The sequence below is a fragment of the Neopsephotus bourkii genome, unplaced genomic scaffold, assembly GCF_033783945.1.
Source record: "Neopsephotus bourkii isolate Nb327-2 ecotype Australia unplaced genomic scaffold, CSIRO-AGI_Nbou_v1 NB_1060, whole genome shotgun sequence".
Lineage (NCBI taxonomy): Eukaryota > Metazoa > Chordata > Aves > Psittaciformes > Psittacidae > Neopsephotus > Neopsephotus bourkii.
This window is the reverse complement of record NW_026901548.1, coordinates 469,804-488,788: the sequence shown is the minus strand read 5'-3', so window position 1 is coordinate 488,788 and position 18,985 is coordinate 469,804. Positions and strand designations below refer to the sequence as shown.

The following is an 18,985-nucleotide window of genomic DNA, read 5'->3' as shown; positions in this document are numbered from 1 at the left end:
CCTCTGCAGAGCTATGGCTGCTCTGACAATCCAGAGTCCCAACACTCGCTTCCTACAGGACAAGCACAGCCAAGACCCGAGGCTGCCCACTAAAGCCTGCCAGGGGAGGCTGCTCTTTGCATGGATTATGCACCCTGCCTCCTAGCCCCGAGTACACCCCGACAGAGTCACTCCAGCATACCTGAGAGCAGGGACATGGCCTAGGCCATGCAAAAACTCACCTTTGATGACCTTGGGATGCTCAACGGGGCTGGCTTCTGGGTGCCCTCTGCTGCTGAAGAGCCTCTGGCCTGGGCACACAGCAACACCTGAGTCCCCCAGGTTTGTGCCACTACAGCAGGGTGTACATTTTCATTAGTGTATGGGGCTGGAACAACCTGCAAACAGTCTCCTGAGCTACCCCGGCTTCCTCTTACTGGTCCCCCTCCCAACTGTTCCATTGCTTCACACCATCGTGGTTGGACTCATGGGACAACCCTTGGGCTGCCCCACCACCAGGCACACAGCTGCACCCCCATGCACAGACTGCTTGTAACAAACCAGGAGCTAAGAAAAACAAACAATCTTTAATCGAAGCAGTTTCACAGAAACATCCCTTTGATGGTGCCATCAGGCTGGAGGGGGCAGCAGAGGCAGCACCAGGCGCCGAGGCCTCAGAAGCTCTCCAGGAGGTCCAGGATCCGCTTCTGCTCGCTCTCCCGAAACTCCTGGTTCTTCCCGTCCCCGATGTTCTCCGCATACTCTGCAGGGGACAGAGCAGACAGGCACAGCCTGAGTGAGGCACTGACGAGCGACAGCAGCTTCTCATGCAGAGCCAGAGCAGAGCCTCAATCTGCATCCACTGCCAACACCCCAACGGGAACTGATGCAGGGAGCATCGGTGTCTTCTCTCCCCATCCCCAGGGTGAAAGCCTTGTATAACAAACACCTCCTGCCCCTCAGAGCTTTGTGGCAGAGAGGTGGCAGCAGGAACATCCTGCTCCTGGCACTGAGCAGCAGCAGCGCCCTGGCACACGCCAGCAGCACCATTCCAGCCTCTATCCACCAGAAAGACCCCAGCCCAGCGCTCCTCCGGGCCCCTCCGTTATCCCAGCAGAAATGGGACTGATTGAACGGACATCATAGCTTGAACAGACATCACAGCTCCGGCCTCTGGCTGCCCAAGACTGGCTTGCCCGGCCCCCTCACACCGCATCACCGAGGCAGGGCTGTCACAGAGCTGATGAACACTCCTAACCCCGGGTTAACTGTGGTCCGAGCATCCCGGAGGAGGGTTTTGTTTCAAGTAGAGACCAATCCCATCTACAAGTGCTTCTACCCCACAGGGAAGAAAACAGCAGCCTAGATCTAACTACAGAACAAACTCCTTGCCCTCAGCAGAGGACACCAGACCCTGCTCACAGTCCTGCTCATCCACACAAACACCACAGAGCCAAAGGCTTCCTCCCCAGCTCTCCTTCCTGGCACTGTTAAAGTCAGCAGCTCATTCCCGTACCAGCTCCCTCCTTCCTGCCACCATAACCTGCATGCTCAAAGCAGGCTCAAAAAGGGAAACTGAAAAGCAGGCTTGGAGCTGAGCAAACCAGAGCAGACGCCTGCTTGGGCAGCGCCTTCCAGCTTCCCCCATTCTTCCCCTCTTCCTAAACAAACAGAGCTCACTCAGCCTCTGAATGGTAAGCTGCTGTAGAAAGTTTGCTTTTAATATTTATATGTTCAGCACCGCTACATGTTCCTGAGCTCCATCAAAGCCTTTATTGTAAGAGCACTGAAGAGAGCGAGGACAGGGAGAAGCTGGCTGACGCGCGAGTCTCCTGCGGGTACTCTCCCTCTCCACGTACAAGAAGTGGAGTTCTCTGCCAGGGCCCCTGGGAGAAGTCCTTTTAATATTGCTAGACCACGACAGCACCTGTAACCAGAGGAGGTGGGGAGAGCTGAGGTTTGCTGCAGGTGAACCGAGGACAGCAGTGCCTCGCTGTCCTGGAGCAGGGGCACCAGCACAGGGCACCTGTACCTCCAGCGGCTGCTGATGCTCATTTGAGACCAGAGAAACCCCAGCACCAGGCTTAAAACCCCGAAGAAATCTCGCACCAAGGCTGTCTGTATTTACTTCTTCATTTCAGATTCCACCTCTTCAGTGAGGCACCAAAACCCCAACCCAACGTGTGCTGCCCCTGCCCACGGTTAACCAGAGCCGACGCGTGCTGGGGCTGCACAAAGGGAAAGGACCTGAGATTGGTTTCTGCTTCATTAGATCAAATACAGTGGTTACGGAATAGTAAAAATCAATAGGGACATCCTGAAGCTGGTAATGGATATTGAAGCTGTAAAGCCTGCACATACTGAGGGACCACAGGGCAGACTCAGCACAGTGCTCACGACATTCCTGCTTTTGCCTTTGGATTACCTGTGCTAGCAGGTTTGGGCTGTACTGCTCAGGAAGCATGTCACCTTCCTGGCTCCCTGTCGTGCCTGCTACCTGCACTGAAACCACAAGTTTAACTGGGCACCAGGTCTTGGTGCTTCTGGAGAGGGAGCTCTGCACCTCTGAGTGCAGCTCCCCATGGGCTGTATCCGGATCCATGGAACACAGACACCATTTGCTGTCATGCAGACCAGTCTCCAAAACACCCCCAGCCAAGCACACGCTGTTCAGTCACTCTTCCACAGGATGAATTAACTGTCCCATTGCAGGTAACACCTGATCTTCCCTGGCAAAGGAGCTGCGGGAGGAATGGTCAGGCTGCAGAAATGCATTTAAGGAGCCTTCAGTTGTCCCCTGCCCACTCTCCCCCCCTTGAAAGCCCTACCACAGGAAAACAGTCTGGCTTCCTCGCTTGCATCATAAGTAATTCTGAGCAACCCCAAGGGATCCATCAGCTGTCAGGTTGCCAGAGAAACATGGAGAATATGTAGGCCATAAAAATCAAACTAAAACCCAAGCAGCTAATTAGTATGCAAAAATAGAAAATAAAAACTGAACAGGAGCAACACTCTGAACCGAGAGTAAAAATAAAGCAGGCCTGATCTGCCCTGGGAGCAGCTGGGGTGGCCTGGAACAGCTCAGCCAAAGCATCAGCCTCCTCTCAGCCATCTGGGGGACAAGGGGACCGTTCCAGCAGCCAGACTTGGGGTGTCCCCAGCGCCCCAGCCCTGGACACGCCACCAGCTCCACAGCCAAACCCACCGCTGCAACAGGCAACCACGACCCCCCAGCAGAGCCCTCCAGGGGGGCAGGCCCGTGTCTGTGGGGTTGCTTCTGTCAAAGCTGCTGAGTCTTACACCCAGCACACCTGGACATTGGTGTGTAACCACTGAAGCACTCCCGTGTCACCAGCTCAGGCTGCAGGTGAGCTCAGCGCTGCTCCTGTGCTCAGGAATCGCTGGGCCCCATGGCACTATTTCACAAGGACCCACCACAAATCTATCTCTAAGGTCACTGACTACTGCGATGGTAAAAGTCCCTAGAACTGCCAAGTGTCAGAGCTGGGGAGAGCTGCAGACAGAGCCCCAAATGCTACGTCCATCACCAGTATTAACAAGCCACGTATGGCCTCTTCAGCAGGGAACATGTCCCTGCTGAGCACCAAACCTGCAGGAGAACCCCCAGCCTGTGAGGCACAATGAAACCCCTGAAAAAGCCTCCCAATGCAAGTCACTGTCTGGGAAAGGAGGCACCCGATGAAATTTTAATGCAGCTGCCCTCCAATTCAGCTTAGCATGTAAATCAACAAGGCAGAGACGTGAGCGTGAGGTGTGTGGGTGCAGCGAGGTGTGCAGACAAACCCCAAGGGCACCCATGGCCCTGGTCAAGTGCGGGGACCTGAAAGCAGACGTGTGCCATGCTCCGAGTTGGAAATGGACAGTTTGGAAGCAGGAATTGTCAAGTATGATGATCAAAATCAGAGAAGACACCCTATCCAGTCCCCCTGTTCATCAGCAGGCATTAACTCGCACTTGCTGGCAAAGGATAAGAGCCAAAGAGATTGCTATAGCTGCAGGTAATCTCTCACTGTCAGAAAATCACTCTTAATTTTGTCATACCAGCCATCCTTCTGATCCCCTTCTTTCCTGCATAGGGGAAGGGAGAAAACCGACAAGATCTTCAAGAGAAAAGCTGCCTGTACCTGCCAGTGTTGAGGGGGGGCAAGAAGAGGCCCAAGAGAACATCATTGTTGAGGCACTGTAACAGCCCAGCCCAGCACCCCCAGAGACACCGCTGGCCTTCCTTCCTCTCCAGGAGGGAAAGAGACTCCTCACCCAAACCAACACAGCCCCTCAGGAGCACACTCAAGCCTCTGCTGAACAAGGAGGCACCTCCTGTGGGCAGCAGATCCCCAGGGAGAGTCCCAGTCCTGTCCTCTCCTTACCCAGTTCAATCGGCTGCGTCTCCTGCAGACGAGAGCCACAGCTCAAACCAGCGCTGCTCTAACTCAACACAGGCATTAAAAATAACAAGCAGTACTTTAAAACTGGGATTGCAAATCACAACAGCTACATTTTAAAGCTACAGAGGATACTTTAATGCTATAATCCATATTAATCTGACACTAAGAACAAGACAAATACACCACAGATACTAATATGGTGCAGATGGTGAAGTGCAGGGCCACGCTAATGAAAGATGAGACTCCACTATTCTTCTCTTCAGCATGCATGTACCCTTCCCTTAAACGCTGACTCTGGAGTTAATGTCAGCAGCGAGTTCCAGCCAGCATGCAGCTGATGGCAGCATGTGATGTGCCATTCCATGACAGCAGATAACAGCAAGTGGCCTAACTCCAAGGTCTTACCAGCTCTTACTGGGGTGATTCCAGCCCTGCCCATACCTCAGCACATTACTCAGCTGCTGCCTGAAGATGCTCATGAAATCAAAGAGAATTCCATGTGGTGACCAAGCTGTGCTGGCAGGGATGAGACACATCCACAAGAGTATCTCAACTCACCCTTTAGGATGTGTCGAACAATTTTAATGGAGCTGCCTCTCATGTTCAGAATCTGATGGACTCTCTGACGAATCTGACGGGGAACAGGAAAGAGAAGCAATCGGTCTCCAGTACAACACAAACCCATGCACAACCCCATCTGTACCACCCTGAGGGAAGAGCAAACACCCCGAGCACCACAACACCCAACTCAGCCTTTCCTAGTCCATAGTCCCAGAGCACGTACTCACACCCAGGAAGGTGTGTGGCACACGTAACCTCATCAGAGTGTCAAAAGCCCCCTGCAGTCACACCCCTAAAGCTGCAGTATTTTGCACTGGCCTTTCTCGAATGGTATTAGATGAATGCTGTGACAGTTATCAGCCTCTACCCATTAATGCCCTCCTGAGTGCCACAACTCGATGAAGCTGCGTGCACAGGTGAAATAAGGAGGAGGTTCCCTCCCAAAAAAGGAATTACAGAGAAGATTATTCACAGAGGCCATATTTGCAAGGATGCAGAGCCTTGTTGTACCATGGATGGAAACATAGATGATCTGCCAAGCTTGTCTATAGCTTTACCTGGGGAACACTGGCATTACAGATCTCTGCCATGATGTAACAAATGAGCTGTAGAACAAAGAGACCAGCATCCAGGCGACGGAGATAGAATTCATCTTCCATGTCATCATCTATTATCTCTCCCCGACGCACCATGTCCTGTAAAGCAGCACAAAGGAAAGGTGTGATGCTCTCTGCCTCCCCAAGCACCTCCCAGCAGGGTGGCAAAGTGCTGGAGACAGTTGTGGTTTTAAGGAGTGCTTTGTTCCCCAAACACATTGCAGACATTTCTCGCCAAAGCAGCACTGTTAATAATTCCTTTCCATTCACACACGCTTCACCCAGTTGTGACCCAGCTTTTGCTCTGCTGCTGCTGAAGTGTGTCCAGCTGAAAATTAACATTTTAATTTAAGGCCCGAACTGCATTTCTCCGTGGAGGATCAGAGGCTGTGGCTGTGGAACACCCCTGCCCAGCTCTCAGTTCCAAGCCCCTGGCACGCTGGAGCAGGTACCTGCCCTTCCACTGGCCAGCTGAGGGTGCTGTGAAGCAGTGTAGAACGTGACTCCAGGCGACTCAAGGACCTATCAGGCTTCCAGCTTCATTATCGACTGATGGAGGAATAAACAGGTCGGAAAGCTCTGCATAAGCACAGCTTCACCATGCCAGCTCCCTGTTCGTTCAGTGCTCACTGGTGAGGCTTGCCCAAGCAGAGGCCAAAGACAGAACACACGAGGTCATTCCATCACTGCTTCAGACAGCAGCTCCTTCAAAGCCTGCAGGAGCAGCCTCCCCCTGCCCAGGGCTGTCACCAGCTGACCCTGCTACCCATCCTCATGGACCCAACAGGAGGAATCACTGCCAGCACAGGCGACCTTCTCCATTTGGGGGTTTGGGTTTGTTCTTAAACAAAGGAAGCAGCTTGTCAGCCCTGCTGCCTGCCTGCAGCCCCTGTGATTTATTATGCAGCGTCTGGCAGGTGGGCACACTCCAGCAGAGCAATATTTTCTCATTAGAGCCATCACCCGTGAGAGCTCCGCACCCACACGCTCGGCGCTGCTCCTTGGGGTGCTCCTGCAAACACACACAAGGTCACCAGCACCAGAGCGGATCCAGGCCGCCAGACTGCCCTGTTCTGTCAAGCCAAGTCCTCCCATCCAGCTGCAGGTAAAGTCTTCTGGGCACAAGAAGGAAACCTAACCCTGGGCACTTCCCACAGGAGAGAGCGCGATGGATGCTCACTGTGCGGGTGAAGTGACTTGCAAGTACAGCTGCAAGCAGAGAGGAAAGCCCAGGTAATAAAATGCTTCTTTCCTCCTAGAAAACTAGCCTGCAGCGAAAGGAGAAGTTTAACAAACAATGCCTGGTTACCAATGCCATAAAGTCAACTGCTTTGGCTCTACTCCACGATGCTTCAGCACCACATCCTGTGTATTCCAGCATCTGCACAACTGGAATTCACTCCAGGTTCTCAAAACTACGGGCACAGGCACGACCTTGCAAGCAAGCTTTTGCCAATAAAGGAAAAATCCAGTTTTATGCAATGAGCAACCTTCCTCACCCTACATCCACGTCAGATTACAGGAGTCTGATCAAATCTGGTCTCTAAAGCTAAACACCAGTGAGGCTGGCCAGCCAGAGGCTGGAGTACTGTCTGAAAGAGCAGAAACCCCACTCAAGGCAGAAGGCACTGCTGAACTACAGCTTACCCTCCTCTGCACACAAGCTTGCTGCCCACTCCTCTCAGCAGTGCCAAACTCACGAACACAAAAACCTCCACAGGCAGGATGTGACCCTCCAGAACAGGAAACAAAGCCCGTGTCTGTTCTGTGTTCCCATCCCAGCGTGGCCATCACTGGAGCTGGATCCAGGCAACTGCTGTCTTGATTACAGCAGGAAGGCGACAGCTCTAACAGCCCCTCTCGACAGAGAAGCCAGATTGTTTTGTACCAGTAAATGAGGCAGATATGAATTAGAAGACAAGCATGGTTCTCAGGTGCCTTTTCACAGCCTTTTTTTTAAAGCCACATCCACCGTGTAAATGCTCATCTGCCTCCAGCCCAGTACCAGTCACCTTTCCACTTTGTCTCCCTTGCAAAGCTGTCAAGGCTCTAACCTCCAAATGAGCGCTCAGATGCCATTTTTAATCTGCCAACAATATGTACTGAGATGCCCCTTGCTGATGGGAGAAGACAGCAATAAGATGGGCTTCTGTGAAGCTAAAATGAGCCTCTCACACTAATGAGGCAGGACTGACGGGCCTCAGGGTGTCAAGTAGAGACTCAAAACCTAAAGACACAATGGATTCGCCAATGAGGTAACAAGAGATCACATTTGCTCCACAGAGTCATCAGAGTGGGACCCAAAAGATTCTCCTCATCTTCCTCCTTCCTTATCCTTCACCTTCCCCAGGTGAAGTCTGATCAAGAACAAAGGCCACCTCAGCGGGTTGGACAGGGAGCCCAACACAGGTGAGCAGAGAGGAGCAGGCTGCAAGCACTGAGTACAAAACTATTCCAACTTGTCTCTTACACCAAGTGGAGCTTCTCCCCCCTTACTACTCTGGGTCTGCACTACGTGGAGGGGCAGTGCTGCAGCCGTGCTCAGAAGGTGCTTTCACACCTGGACACAGCTCCAGGCAGCTCCATCCTCCTAAACCAACCCAAACCATCTTAAACAAACTCCCGTTTCTGCTATCCCAGTGTGTGGACACAGCTCTCCTGCTAGGAGTTCCACCTCTGCCTTTCAAGGGTGGAATGCCTTAACTGTAGCACAATTAGCATGTAATTTGTAAGTCATTACAGCGCAAAGTGTCTGGTGAGAATATTTTATCGAATAAACCTGCTGAGCATAATTTTCTGTGGAACTGTAAAAGCATGAAAGCATCTCCTGTCTTTTCCTGCCACCATCAGAGATCACCGAGGCTATCGCTGCTGCCTGCAGTTATCCCTCCTTCCAGAGGGAGCTGAAGGCACAGGATTTCCCATCACTTCCTATGGAAAGAATTCAAGCACTTGAGAGGTGGAGGAGGTATCTCCCGGGTTTGTCAACTAAAAACTCCAAGGAAAGCTTTAAGACAGGCACCGGGTGTCAAACGCACACATGGACTTCGCTCCTGGGTTTCACACGGGTAATGGGTATCACCACCTCTGACCACCGGGGAATAGATTCCACAGCAGCAGACAAGTGGGGACCACTGAGAAGGGCCCCCATCCCGTTCCACTGCCCACATCAAGGATGCAGTTCCATTACGGGGTCCTCCTCAGAAACCCTGGCTTCAGTGATTCTTCCCCTCCCACCCTCAGCTGTCCCCACACCTTCACTGCAGGCTGAAGAGCTGGGCTATAATCCGCAGCACTGAAATAAGCCACACAAAGACAGAAGGAGGAGAACTGCAGGAGCTTCTTACACCAGCTGCACGACCAGAGATGGAACAGCAGCTGTGATACACTCGGCCCTGCCTTGTGTAATCAGCTTTCACGTCCTGTAATGCCGGACTTACACCAGGATACTCTGCCCTCAGACTGGGATCTCATTCTCGTCAGCGCAGCTGAGCCTGTAAAATCTCATAAGGTATCATTTTCTTAGGGGCAGAGAGAAGGATGACTGGAATTTGGGGGTCCCGTGTCCTCTACTGCAAGCAGAAGGTCAGAATCCCCCAGATGCCACAGCAGTTTCTAAAGGACCCAGCGTTCATCCCATCCACTTCAATGATTCATGTGCCACAACAAGAAACATTAAAGTGCTCCATAAATCCTGTCACAGCCAGGCAATGCTGTGATTCGAAGAACAGAATGATGACTTTTGACTACTTCTGCATGGGGAAAATGCTCAAGCCACCTCAGATCTCAGGAGACCACATCCCCCTGTCCATTTGAGTACACTACAAAACAAAGCAAATGGCAATTCCAAGAGTTTTCCAAGCCAGAAACAAACCTCAGCAGTGTTTGTCATACCCGTTGTGCCTAATACATTGCAGATATGAGATGTTTCTGCCAAATCCTATTCTTAGCTCTAAGAGAAGTGAAGAACTCCAGCCATTCCAGCCCACACAGCCTAGCAGTGGGGTCAAAGCACAGTGGTCTTCTTGGATACAAGAGGAAAACCAAAGGTCCTTTGGTTTCTCTTCTCCTGTGCATCAGCAGACATGAACAGGTTCATACTATTAACTGAAGAGCTTCTACACAAGCTTCTTCACACTCAAATTCCCTTTACCCCTGCTTTGTGCTGGCTGTTTGCTACAGGAGTTAACAGTTGCAGAGTGATCCAGGGTCTTTTTGGATACAGGGCACATGCACTGGCTCAGCCTGTTGCACTGGGAAGCTCCTGTACTATACTGTAGCTGCCATTACACCACAGGACTTTAGCCAGGAAAGCCCATTCCAGTTTTTAAGTTTAGAACCCACACACCAACACTGAAATGGAAAGAACAAGTCATTTCTTGCTCTGTTCCGAGGAGATGAACAGAGCACAGAGGGACAGCAGGGAAGGGTAAATGCCATTTTCCTTCAGGCCACTGTTCATGTGTGAAGCTGCAGCTGTGAACATGGAGCCGCAATGCTGGCAGCAGGCTCACCTCCATCCATCACTCACCCCCTGCCTCTCTGAGCAGCAGCAGTGTTGCTCCAATGCCCTCGCAGCGCTCCCAGTGCAGGGGCCTGGCCATGGGCACCAAGCTGCGTGTCAGAGCCCGCTGGGGCTGCAGCCGTTACTCTCTGTCAGTGCTGATCAATCTCAGCCCCTCTTCAGTGCTGATACAGATAATCTTGTGGGAAGCTGGCCAAGCTCGCTAACAGCTCTGCAGGCTGCTTCCTGACTCCAGCAGCTTGCTCGCTCTCACCACAAGCCTGTTCAGCTTCGGTTCCAAGAAAGTGCTGTGTGGTACCAAGGCTCGTGTCATTCAAATGGCTCACTGCTGGTGTGCAGGGAGCACAGGGAGCTCCCAGCCTCTGGCTCCAGCCTCCTCTAACTAATCAAAATAGACGCTTCCTCACAGCTGATCGGAACTCTAAAGACCAGGGTAGGAGGCCTCACACATGAGCATGTAATTGTCTCTCTGCATTTCACTTACTCTCCATCTGCCAGACCAAGGAAGATCACAGCCAAGTAAAAATGAAAGCAAACTGCAGCACACACTTAGGCCCTCCTGGTAAAATTCAGTCTAAAAGGTGAAGAATATTTGCTGTAGAGAAGTTCTCAGTCTGTTTTACGTGAGGTTAACTGGAAGCTGGAGAGGAGGGCAACAAGAATAAGGAGCTAACAGCACAGGTATGAGGGCACAGCCTGGAAGAGTGACCCCAGCTGAGCCACAGGTTCTGTGCAGAGGCGTTAGACATGAGCTAGCAAAACTCAAGCAATACATACATGTTTCTCTCCATCAATCTTCTTATCAGCTGCCTGCATTGCATCCAGGTACTTAAAATACAGTTCCATCAGCCTATCAACCTGCAAGGGCAGAAGAGAGAGACCTAAGCAAGAAAGAAGAACAATGCAATCATCTTTAATCCCTCATGCCACTCTGTTTTCCTTCCAGCTGCAGGCTCCACAGAGGAACAGGTGACTGTCGCTCTCAGGAAGGAACACAGTCTGGAAGGATGTGGTGGGATGAGCACAGAGTCTGCAGGCAGCTCAACCCAATCCCCTATCACAGTACACACTCATCAGCCCCAGCTAAAAGGCAGCAAAGACACAGGGCCCCAGCTCGCTCCCCTGTGCTGTGGCTCTCCCAGTTCTCCCAGTTTCTTTGGTCAGGCTTACATAGGATATACAAGGCAAGTTACAGCTTTGCTGCTCTCCTCTGAACTGGAATTGGAAACAGTTTGCAAGCGGTAGAACAGGTTATGAAGAACATCTTTAAAACACACTAAGTGAGCAGTACTAAGAAACCAGTATTTCCCAGTGGTGGAATTTACAAACCCCTTGGGATTACTGGTTTGCAAAAGCTGCTGTTTCTGTCTCACAGCTCTTTGATCTATCCACTACCACAGAAGTGCTTTGGAATGAATTTCCCAGAGTAAACACCACTGAAGGGACACATTCTAGGAGAAGAATGAGGAATGCTACACGTGTACTACAGCAACCCCTCAACTCCCTGCAAGAGAGTTCACTACAAACACCAGCACCTTCCCCAGTGCCCTGGCTTCAGAGCTGGTGCGATGTGAAACCATGGAATGTGTTACACCATCAGCCTGCAGCACAGACACAGACCAGGACTAAGCATCACTACTGCTGTGTGCAAGAGGAAACAAAAGCTCCTGGGATGTGGGAGGCCAAGCGCTAATGGCACTTCCAGTCCTCCAGCTTCTGGATAACAGCATAAATGAGAGTGTGAGTGCCTGCAGCCGGTACCACGAGGCTTTTCAGTAGCTCACTGAGTGCAAAGAGGCATCCTGCTGGTACCGAGTATCCTCCCAACCCGGCAGCCCCAGCCTGCAGGCACACATCCAGCACTCACCTTCTCACTGTCGTTCTCTGTGAATTTATTCAGTAACCGTGTCCTCTGCTGCCCTCTCAGGTTTCGCAGAAGGGAGGCCAGGATGGAGCAGACATGCTCTGGAGATACAAAATGAAAATTGCATGCTGAGATCAGGAACGGGGGCTCATTTTCTCTGTAACATGGCATTAGATTTACTACTTGCACTCCTGCATGTAGCTGCTGATAAGCAGAAGCCTGGTCTCGTCCCATCACCGGCACGAGGAGGCAGAGCAGGAGCAGCAGGAGCAGGAAGTGTGTCAGGAGCCCAGGCAGGGATGTCTCCTCTGGCTCTGTGCACTTACTCCTGCCACACTGACCACGGCCCTGCTCATCCTCAGTGACCTGGAAAAAGCAGCTCCCATAAAGCCCAGGTTCTGCCCCCCTCAGCTCCGCAGGCTGCAGGGTTTAGACCTTATGCTGTAGATACCTCAACAGATTCACAACCGCAGCTTCCCCAAGATGTCCTCATGGAATCGTGCTGCTTAAGGCTCATGAAAAATAATGACCATAAACATCTCCTCACCCACAGTGGTGGGGAGGGAAGGGCCTTGAGACCGGGTCTGTTCACAGAGGAAAACGCACCGTGCAAAGGAAAGGGATCATCATCTTCCCAGCACAGAACCACGCTAACACACATTTCCATGGTGCTGCCTGGAGCCAGGAGCAGCCATGATCAATGGCACCACATACAAAGGACAGGCAGCACAGACACATCTGCAGGGAGCCTCCACAGGCAGGTGAAGCTGCACAGGCTGCCTGGCCCTGTCCTTGTCCCTGTCCCCTCTCCTCTGTATGCATTATCTGCACTGTGGCACAGAGCACGCAGGCACCCTGTTCCATTAGCCACTAACAAATGGGGCTTCCTTCCAGAAACAGATTTCTGCCTGAGGTGGTGGTGATTTTTCATGCACCAAAGAGATGGGGAGGAGTGGGTGGAGAACAGGTTTATGGGTCTCAGAGCTGCGGCTGCTCCTGCCTGGGCAGGGAATAGGGACGAAGGGTGATGGCTCCAGGTCTGCCCGTGGTGCAGGAGTGACCACACCACAGAACCACCACCAAACACAGGCTCTACATTAAAAACACTGTAAAAGCCTCCAATGTCCTTGTAAGACCCTGTTTGCTTCAGGTAAATAAAGATACAGCAAAATGGAGACTTATTTTAAATCTACTCCAGCAGCAGCTGCTGCTTTAGGAGGCAGCCAGCGCTCTGCATCTCACACTATCCCCCCCCCCAACCTTCTTTTTTTGGAAGTGTTTAGAAGCGTTGACACAGTATTTTAGCAGTCACGTTCTCACCAATGATGTATCTTCATTGCCTTTTTTCAATATTCATTGCAATATTTCGACACTGTATTTCACCAGGAAATGCATTTTTGCTTTGCCACCATTCTCGCTTTGGTGCGCACATGCAGGTATTTATCCATGTTTTCAGTAAACCCTTTACAAGTACTGAGAAGCCTGAAGCAGCTGACACAGGCTTTTTAAGGAGGTTATTCTTCCAACACATCACTCCAGGACCGCAGGAGAGGTGCAGCTGCCCAGTCAGGATGCTCAACAGTATTTTGCATTAATATTTCTAAACTATACAAACCTTTTTATCAGCTCCTGAAAGAAATGCTCCGGTGTGTTCCATCCTGCCCCCCAAATCCCAGTTATGCTCCATTGCAGCTCCTGGCCAACAAACTCCACCAACCACAAGTCCATCACCACAGCACTTGCTCAGGGTCCGGTCCTCTTTGGAGCAGGGCTCGCAGCTGGCGCTGTTCCTTGTCCCTGAAAGCAAACCCTGTGGCTGCCCAGCCCTGATCTCCACTGGCAGACAGGCCACAGGCTGGGGCGCTGCCTCGGGGTCCTTGCCTGCCCTGAGCACTGTGGGAGCCCCTCAGGATCCTGCCACCCTCAGCATCCACAGCCCCTGCGGAGGAAGCGCCAAGGGCAGAGGCAGGCGCTGCCGCCAGCCCCGCTGCCCAGAAGGACCGGATCCGAGTGCTCTGAAGGTACCCAGGCACCGCAGCCCGGCTGCCCAGGAGCCACCTCCACGGGCACAGCACCGCCTCCCGACTGCGCGGCGCTGCGAGGGCAGAGGCGCCTCTCACCCGCGCACAGGGCGGCTCCTGCTCCCCTGCGCCAGGCACAGCCCGGCCGCCCCATCCTGCCCGGGCCAGGCTCACCCCGCTCCCGGGAGCTCTGCCCTCCCCAGACGGGCACAGAGGCTTCAGGATGCAGCCGCGGTTAAAGCACTCTAATTAGATCAACCTTGACTTCGGGGGAGGCAGGGTGGAATACAGATGAATCTGTTCCGCGGCTGGCGCTGGCAGCTGCAGCAGCAGGAGGCCCTGTCACATCAAGCAACAACATTACCCTCCTCTGCCCTTATTAAACCCCCCCCTTTATTTTTTACATTTCATTCCATCAGACACCTGCCTCCCAGCCCACTCCCCTGCAGCACTGGTGCAGCGAGGGCCAGCGTGCTCCTGGGCATCCTGGTGATACCCTGGTGAACCCAGCAGCACTCACTCCAGAGCCGTCTGGCTTTTAAAAGTCTCCAGGTAAATCCAAAGCAGGAAAATACCAGGGAAACAGAAAAGAGCTCTCTCAGAAACTCCTCCACTTCCTAAGCACAAACCTCTGTAGCTCATGTCTTTGCTGGGAAATACGGATGGAGCCCTGGCACATCACAAAGACCAGGGCCAGGAAGGAGGATGCTCACACCAAGGCCACGCTGCCAAACCTCCCACGACACAGTCTGCATCCCTCCCAGCCCAAATCCACAGCAGGAGAGGAATACCAAGAGGTGACTTCAGGAGTTTCTCCTTGTCATGGTGCAAGCAGGTTAGGGTTAGGGTTAGCCTGTAGCTCAGCACCATGCAGCCATTCACTCACTAAACCATCAGTGTGCTACCAGCATTGTTCTCAGACTGAAGCCAACACACAGTGCTGCACCAGCTACGAGGAGAGCTGAAACCAGGACCTTCCACCAGGCTGGTCTGGGATGCATGTGAGGTGCATTCCGACAGAGGGTTTGCAGTGCAGCCTTGTAAAGCTGCAGCAGACTGACTACTCACTTGTGTTGGTGGAACCAGGGTCATGCTACTGCAGTGGTGCAGCATCTAATAATCTTACCTATTTCCACATGCATTAGTAACTGCATTCTAACAGAGTAACCCTCTCAAGTATCACAGTACTTTGCCAAGATAAATCTTAAAACACTAACATTACTGATGGGTAAAGCAGGACCTGGAAAGGCCAGAAGAGCTCCACACACAATGCCCCTGTGAGCTGGACCCCACCATCACGCTGAACAGAGAACAGAATCTTTCTGTTGACTGGGAAAGTTTGTTTTTGTGGTGTTCCTGTAGCAGGGAGCACTAATTGAGATAAATCTAACTCTGCCCTCAGCATCATGGCTCACTCCCATCAGATTCCTGTCGCGTTCTGGAGGCTTGACGCTAAAATAACAAATAGGCATAATAAAGCTCTGTTTAAACAGGCTGATGCCTTCCCCAGGTATCCACTTCAGCAGAGCACCGAATGACGTTTCCCTGTGGCTGCCAGAGAGGCCAGTTCAGAGATAACTCTTCATCAGGCCGTTTTCTGTGCCTGCCTCCTCACTGGTCCATGCCCAGGGAGCTGGTTCTGCAGCAGGTTCATTCCAGGGGCTTTGCTGCCTGTCAGCATCTGCTACACAGGAGCAGGAGCACATTTACTAAGAAATAGGGTTTCTGCTGTTGCTTTTTACACAGGTGTACAGCTGAGTATCTCCTTGTTGTGAGAGGGAGAAGGGACAAGAAATCACAGCAATAGGAATTCTCATTTGGAAATTGGCTGAACTAATTCTCAGGTTATCACATTAAGCATTCCTAAGTAAACCTGACATCTAAGTCAAGAGAAGGAATTTAAATGAAGATGAATTGGACAAACAGCCTTTTCTACCTCATTAGGCTCTCCAAGTGGGCAAAACTAGGCTGGAAATGACCATCCTGAGGAAGCACAGGAGAACCTCCAGCTCATGGAGCAGGTCACAGCCGCTGCACTACAGATGCCACTTCAGAGAGAATTTGGTTTTCTCCATCTTTAGCCCACTGAGACTGTCTGAGAGTTTCAGGTTCCAGCTCCCTGTGGACACAGAGACAAGCTGATCCCCAGCTCTGCAGCAGCAGTTTTTGGCACAGACACACAGCATCCCCCGTATTCAGAGGTCACAACAGAACCATCATTTCAAACCTTACCCTGTATTTACACCAGCAACCACCCAGAGTCCAGCTCCTGCTCACTGCCTGCGGTCACACACCAGAGACTTGCTCTCTGCTCCTCCAGCTCAGCTCAGCAAGGCCACCAGGTCCCGCAGGGTCCCCATCAGGACACCTGAAGAGGGCAGATCTCACCGTTTCACGTGTCTGATGCAGCCCCCAGGCTCACAGTGGCCAAGAGCACATCTCCATGGTTTGGCCTGTACCTTTCTACCGGTGCTCGCTACAGGTGGCTCTGTTACACGGCTGTGTGTTACTGACCACACAGACAAGCCACAAGAAGCAGCTTCAGCCACAGTGTGCTGCACCATACCTTGTGCACAGTGCTCAGCCTTTGGCTTGACACCCCTGGGTCACCACCGGAGGGATCACAACCCTTCACCAGGAGGATTGCCAGGAGCAGGGAGCCACAGAAACCAACACCGAGCATCGGGTGGAATGAGACATTGCTGCAGTAATACCTGTGGCTATTCCTCCACCTTCACCCGCTCCACACAGCACTGAGGGGACTCCATGACCCCCATCACCACCCCACAGCCCTGCAGTGCCACCGTGCCCAGGCCACCTCACCACAGCGATGGGCTGGCTCCCTCCGGGGCTGGGACCGGGGCACTCGCAGGTATTTGGACCCCACAGACGTGAGAAAATTCTCAACCATTCCTGCCACCAACTAGAACTATTTCTGTTTAGAGCTGCTTCAGTGCCCCAGGAAAAGGGAAATTGCTTCAAATGAGATTTTTCTCCCAAACCCAACCCCCTCAGACGCAGATCATCATCTGTACAAAGTCAGGCGAAATTCAGGCGCAGATAACACGTACGCAGCCAGACACCACCAGCCTGAGCTCAGGCTCAGATCATCCATAAAGATAGTTAAGAATTTTTCCCTCTCTTGTTTCCTAATTACACAGTGTATATAAAGCATAAATATGTGCAGTTTGGGTTTAAAATTGTTCCCAGGCTCCCTAGAGGAAAATAATTTTTAAACAGTGACAGTGTTTAAAATGGAGCTAACCAGCACTGACACCTTTACAGGAGCTTTTAAAGCAAGAAAAATGCATTACAGAGGAGATATTTTTATCAAATTTAATTTGGATTATAAATTTCTTTAATAAATAAAGCTCACCAAGCCACAGGGAGAGAGGTTTTTTTCCACCAGGGTATTTATTGTTTTGCCACATCCGGAACACCGCCCTCAAGACAATAAAATCAACAGTATTTTATAGACTGACTCTTGTGTTAACAGCAACACTACCATAAAGACAGACAAGGGGAGTATTCTCCTGCCACCACCAGGCACACAGGAAAGATTCTGTGCTCTAAGGACTGAGCACTGCATGAGAAGGGTGTCCCTGCAGTGAAGCACAGCAAAAGCACCCCCGAGCCCTGGCAGTGCGGTGCCAGTGGTGCTGCTGCTGCTGCAGGTGAGGAACACCCAGACCAGCAGTGGGGGGACAATGGCAGTTGCAGGCACCTCTGGCAGGGCCATCCTGTCCCTCTCCCAGTGCTGAACCTCTCAGCAGGGCTGTCCTCTAAGCAAGTGTAATCAGGCTCCAGGGTCACCAGCCCGTTAAGGACCCCATAGCTGCAGTGTGGCCGGGTCTGTGACCCGATGGCCTTACAGTGGATGTGTTCACAGCACAGCTCTTTAGAACTGCTTTTAACAAATACTGAGGCCTCTGCTACAAGCTCTCCTGGTTAATCCTGTAAAGGACTCTCTCCTCCACTGGACATGCACAGGAACGCTCTCGCAGCGGAAGAGGATCATGCCAATTCATTTTTAACGTGTATTTTTTAAACACTGGGAACCCAGGATGAAGTTTTTACAGTGCAGAATGACAAGACTGACCATTGCATCCTTTCTGATAAATAAACAGAAAGGAGAGCTGCAGAAGGAAGCTCATTCCTAGAATAACACAGCACAGAGGCCATTGACTCAGCCACACCAGCCCCACACCATTCTGCACCATTCCTGACCAGTCAGTGGCTCCTGGAGCTGACAGCACTGCCCTGAGCACAGGGAATTGCTGGGCAACATTTAGCAAGGTAAAACCACACTGTGCTGCTGGACACGTGTCGGGACACCGGCTGCAACGGGCTCCAGGGACCTGCGGAACGTCTCAATTAACTCCCTCTTTAGGAATTCAGGGACTCACCTGCCCAGCGATGCAAGACAAAGAAAATTGGACTTACTGCCCCAGCCTTTTAGGGAGAGTTTATTTTAATAAAGCGAATTTCTGGCCTCATTTTGATGTCCTCTGTTTCTGCTGAATACTAAGGAGATGGAGGCACGGCACAGGCCGGAGGCACGGATCCTGCCTGTCTCCCACACAGCACATTTGCCTCTTCTCCTATCACAGACACGGGCAGGATCAGGCCTGGCAGAGCTTTCCAGGCTGCTGCCTGATCCTCACAGGAGCCAAGGCTGCACTCACATGTCCTCTGCAGTCTCAAGACTAAGCAGATGAGACAGAGCTTAACCCGCCTGCCCAAACTGGAAATTTAAGTCAATGACGTGAGCCACAGGCCCAGATCTCTGCTCAGAGCTTCACGTTCTAGCTCCAGCTTTTCCACAGCAGAATTAAGCAACCTCCTTTTCATGCTGCAAATGAAGATTTCAAAACATCCCCTGAACCCACCATCTGAGCACAACTGGGTATTCTAACACCCAAACCCACGGTTTTATTACACAGCCTAGATAAATCAAACCAGTCTCTGCCATTTTACCACATATACCCCAGAGCACACAGCAGATTCTGTCCCCACCATTACGTGTCTAGGAC

At 51.8% G+C, this 18,985-nt stretch overlaps 1 protein-coding gene across 1 annotated transcript in view; it reads right to left on the bottom strand.

Annotated features, from left to right (window-relative positions):
- Positions 1-576: 576 nt before the first annotated feature.
- Positions 577-18,985, bottom strand: part of CTNNBL1 (catenin beta like 1) — a 41,201-nt gene continuing 22,792 nt past the window's right edge. The window contains exons 12-16 of the mRNA XM_061361350.1: positions 11,935-12,032; positions 10,845-10,925; positions 5,504-5,641; positions 4,944-5,016; positions 577-742 (exon numbers count right to left, since the gene is read on the bottom strand). Of these exons, the coding sequence (XP_061217334.1) occupies positions 654-742; positions 4,944-5,016; positions 5,504-5,641; positions 10,845-10,925; positions 11,935-12,032 (479 nt within the window). The 3' untranslated portion in view covers positions 577-653. The remainder of the gene's footprint in view (positions 743-4,943; positions 5,017-5,503; positions 5,642-10,844; positions 10,926-11,934; positions 12,033-18,985) is intronic.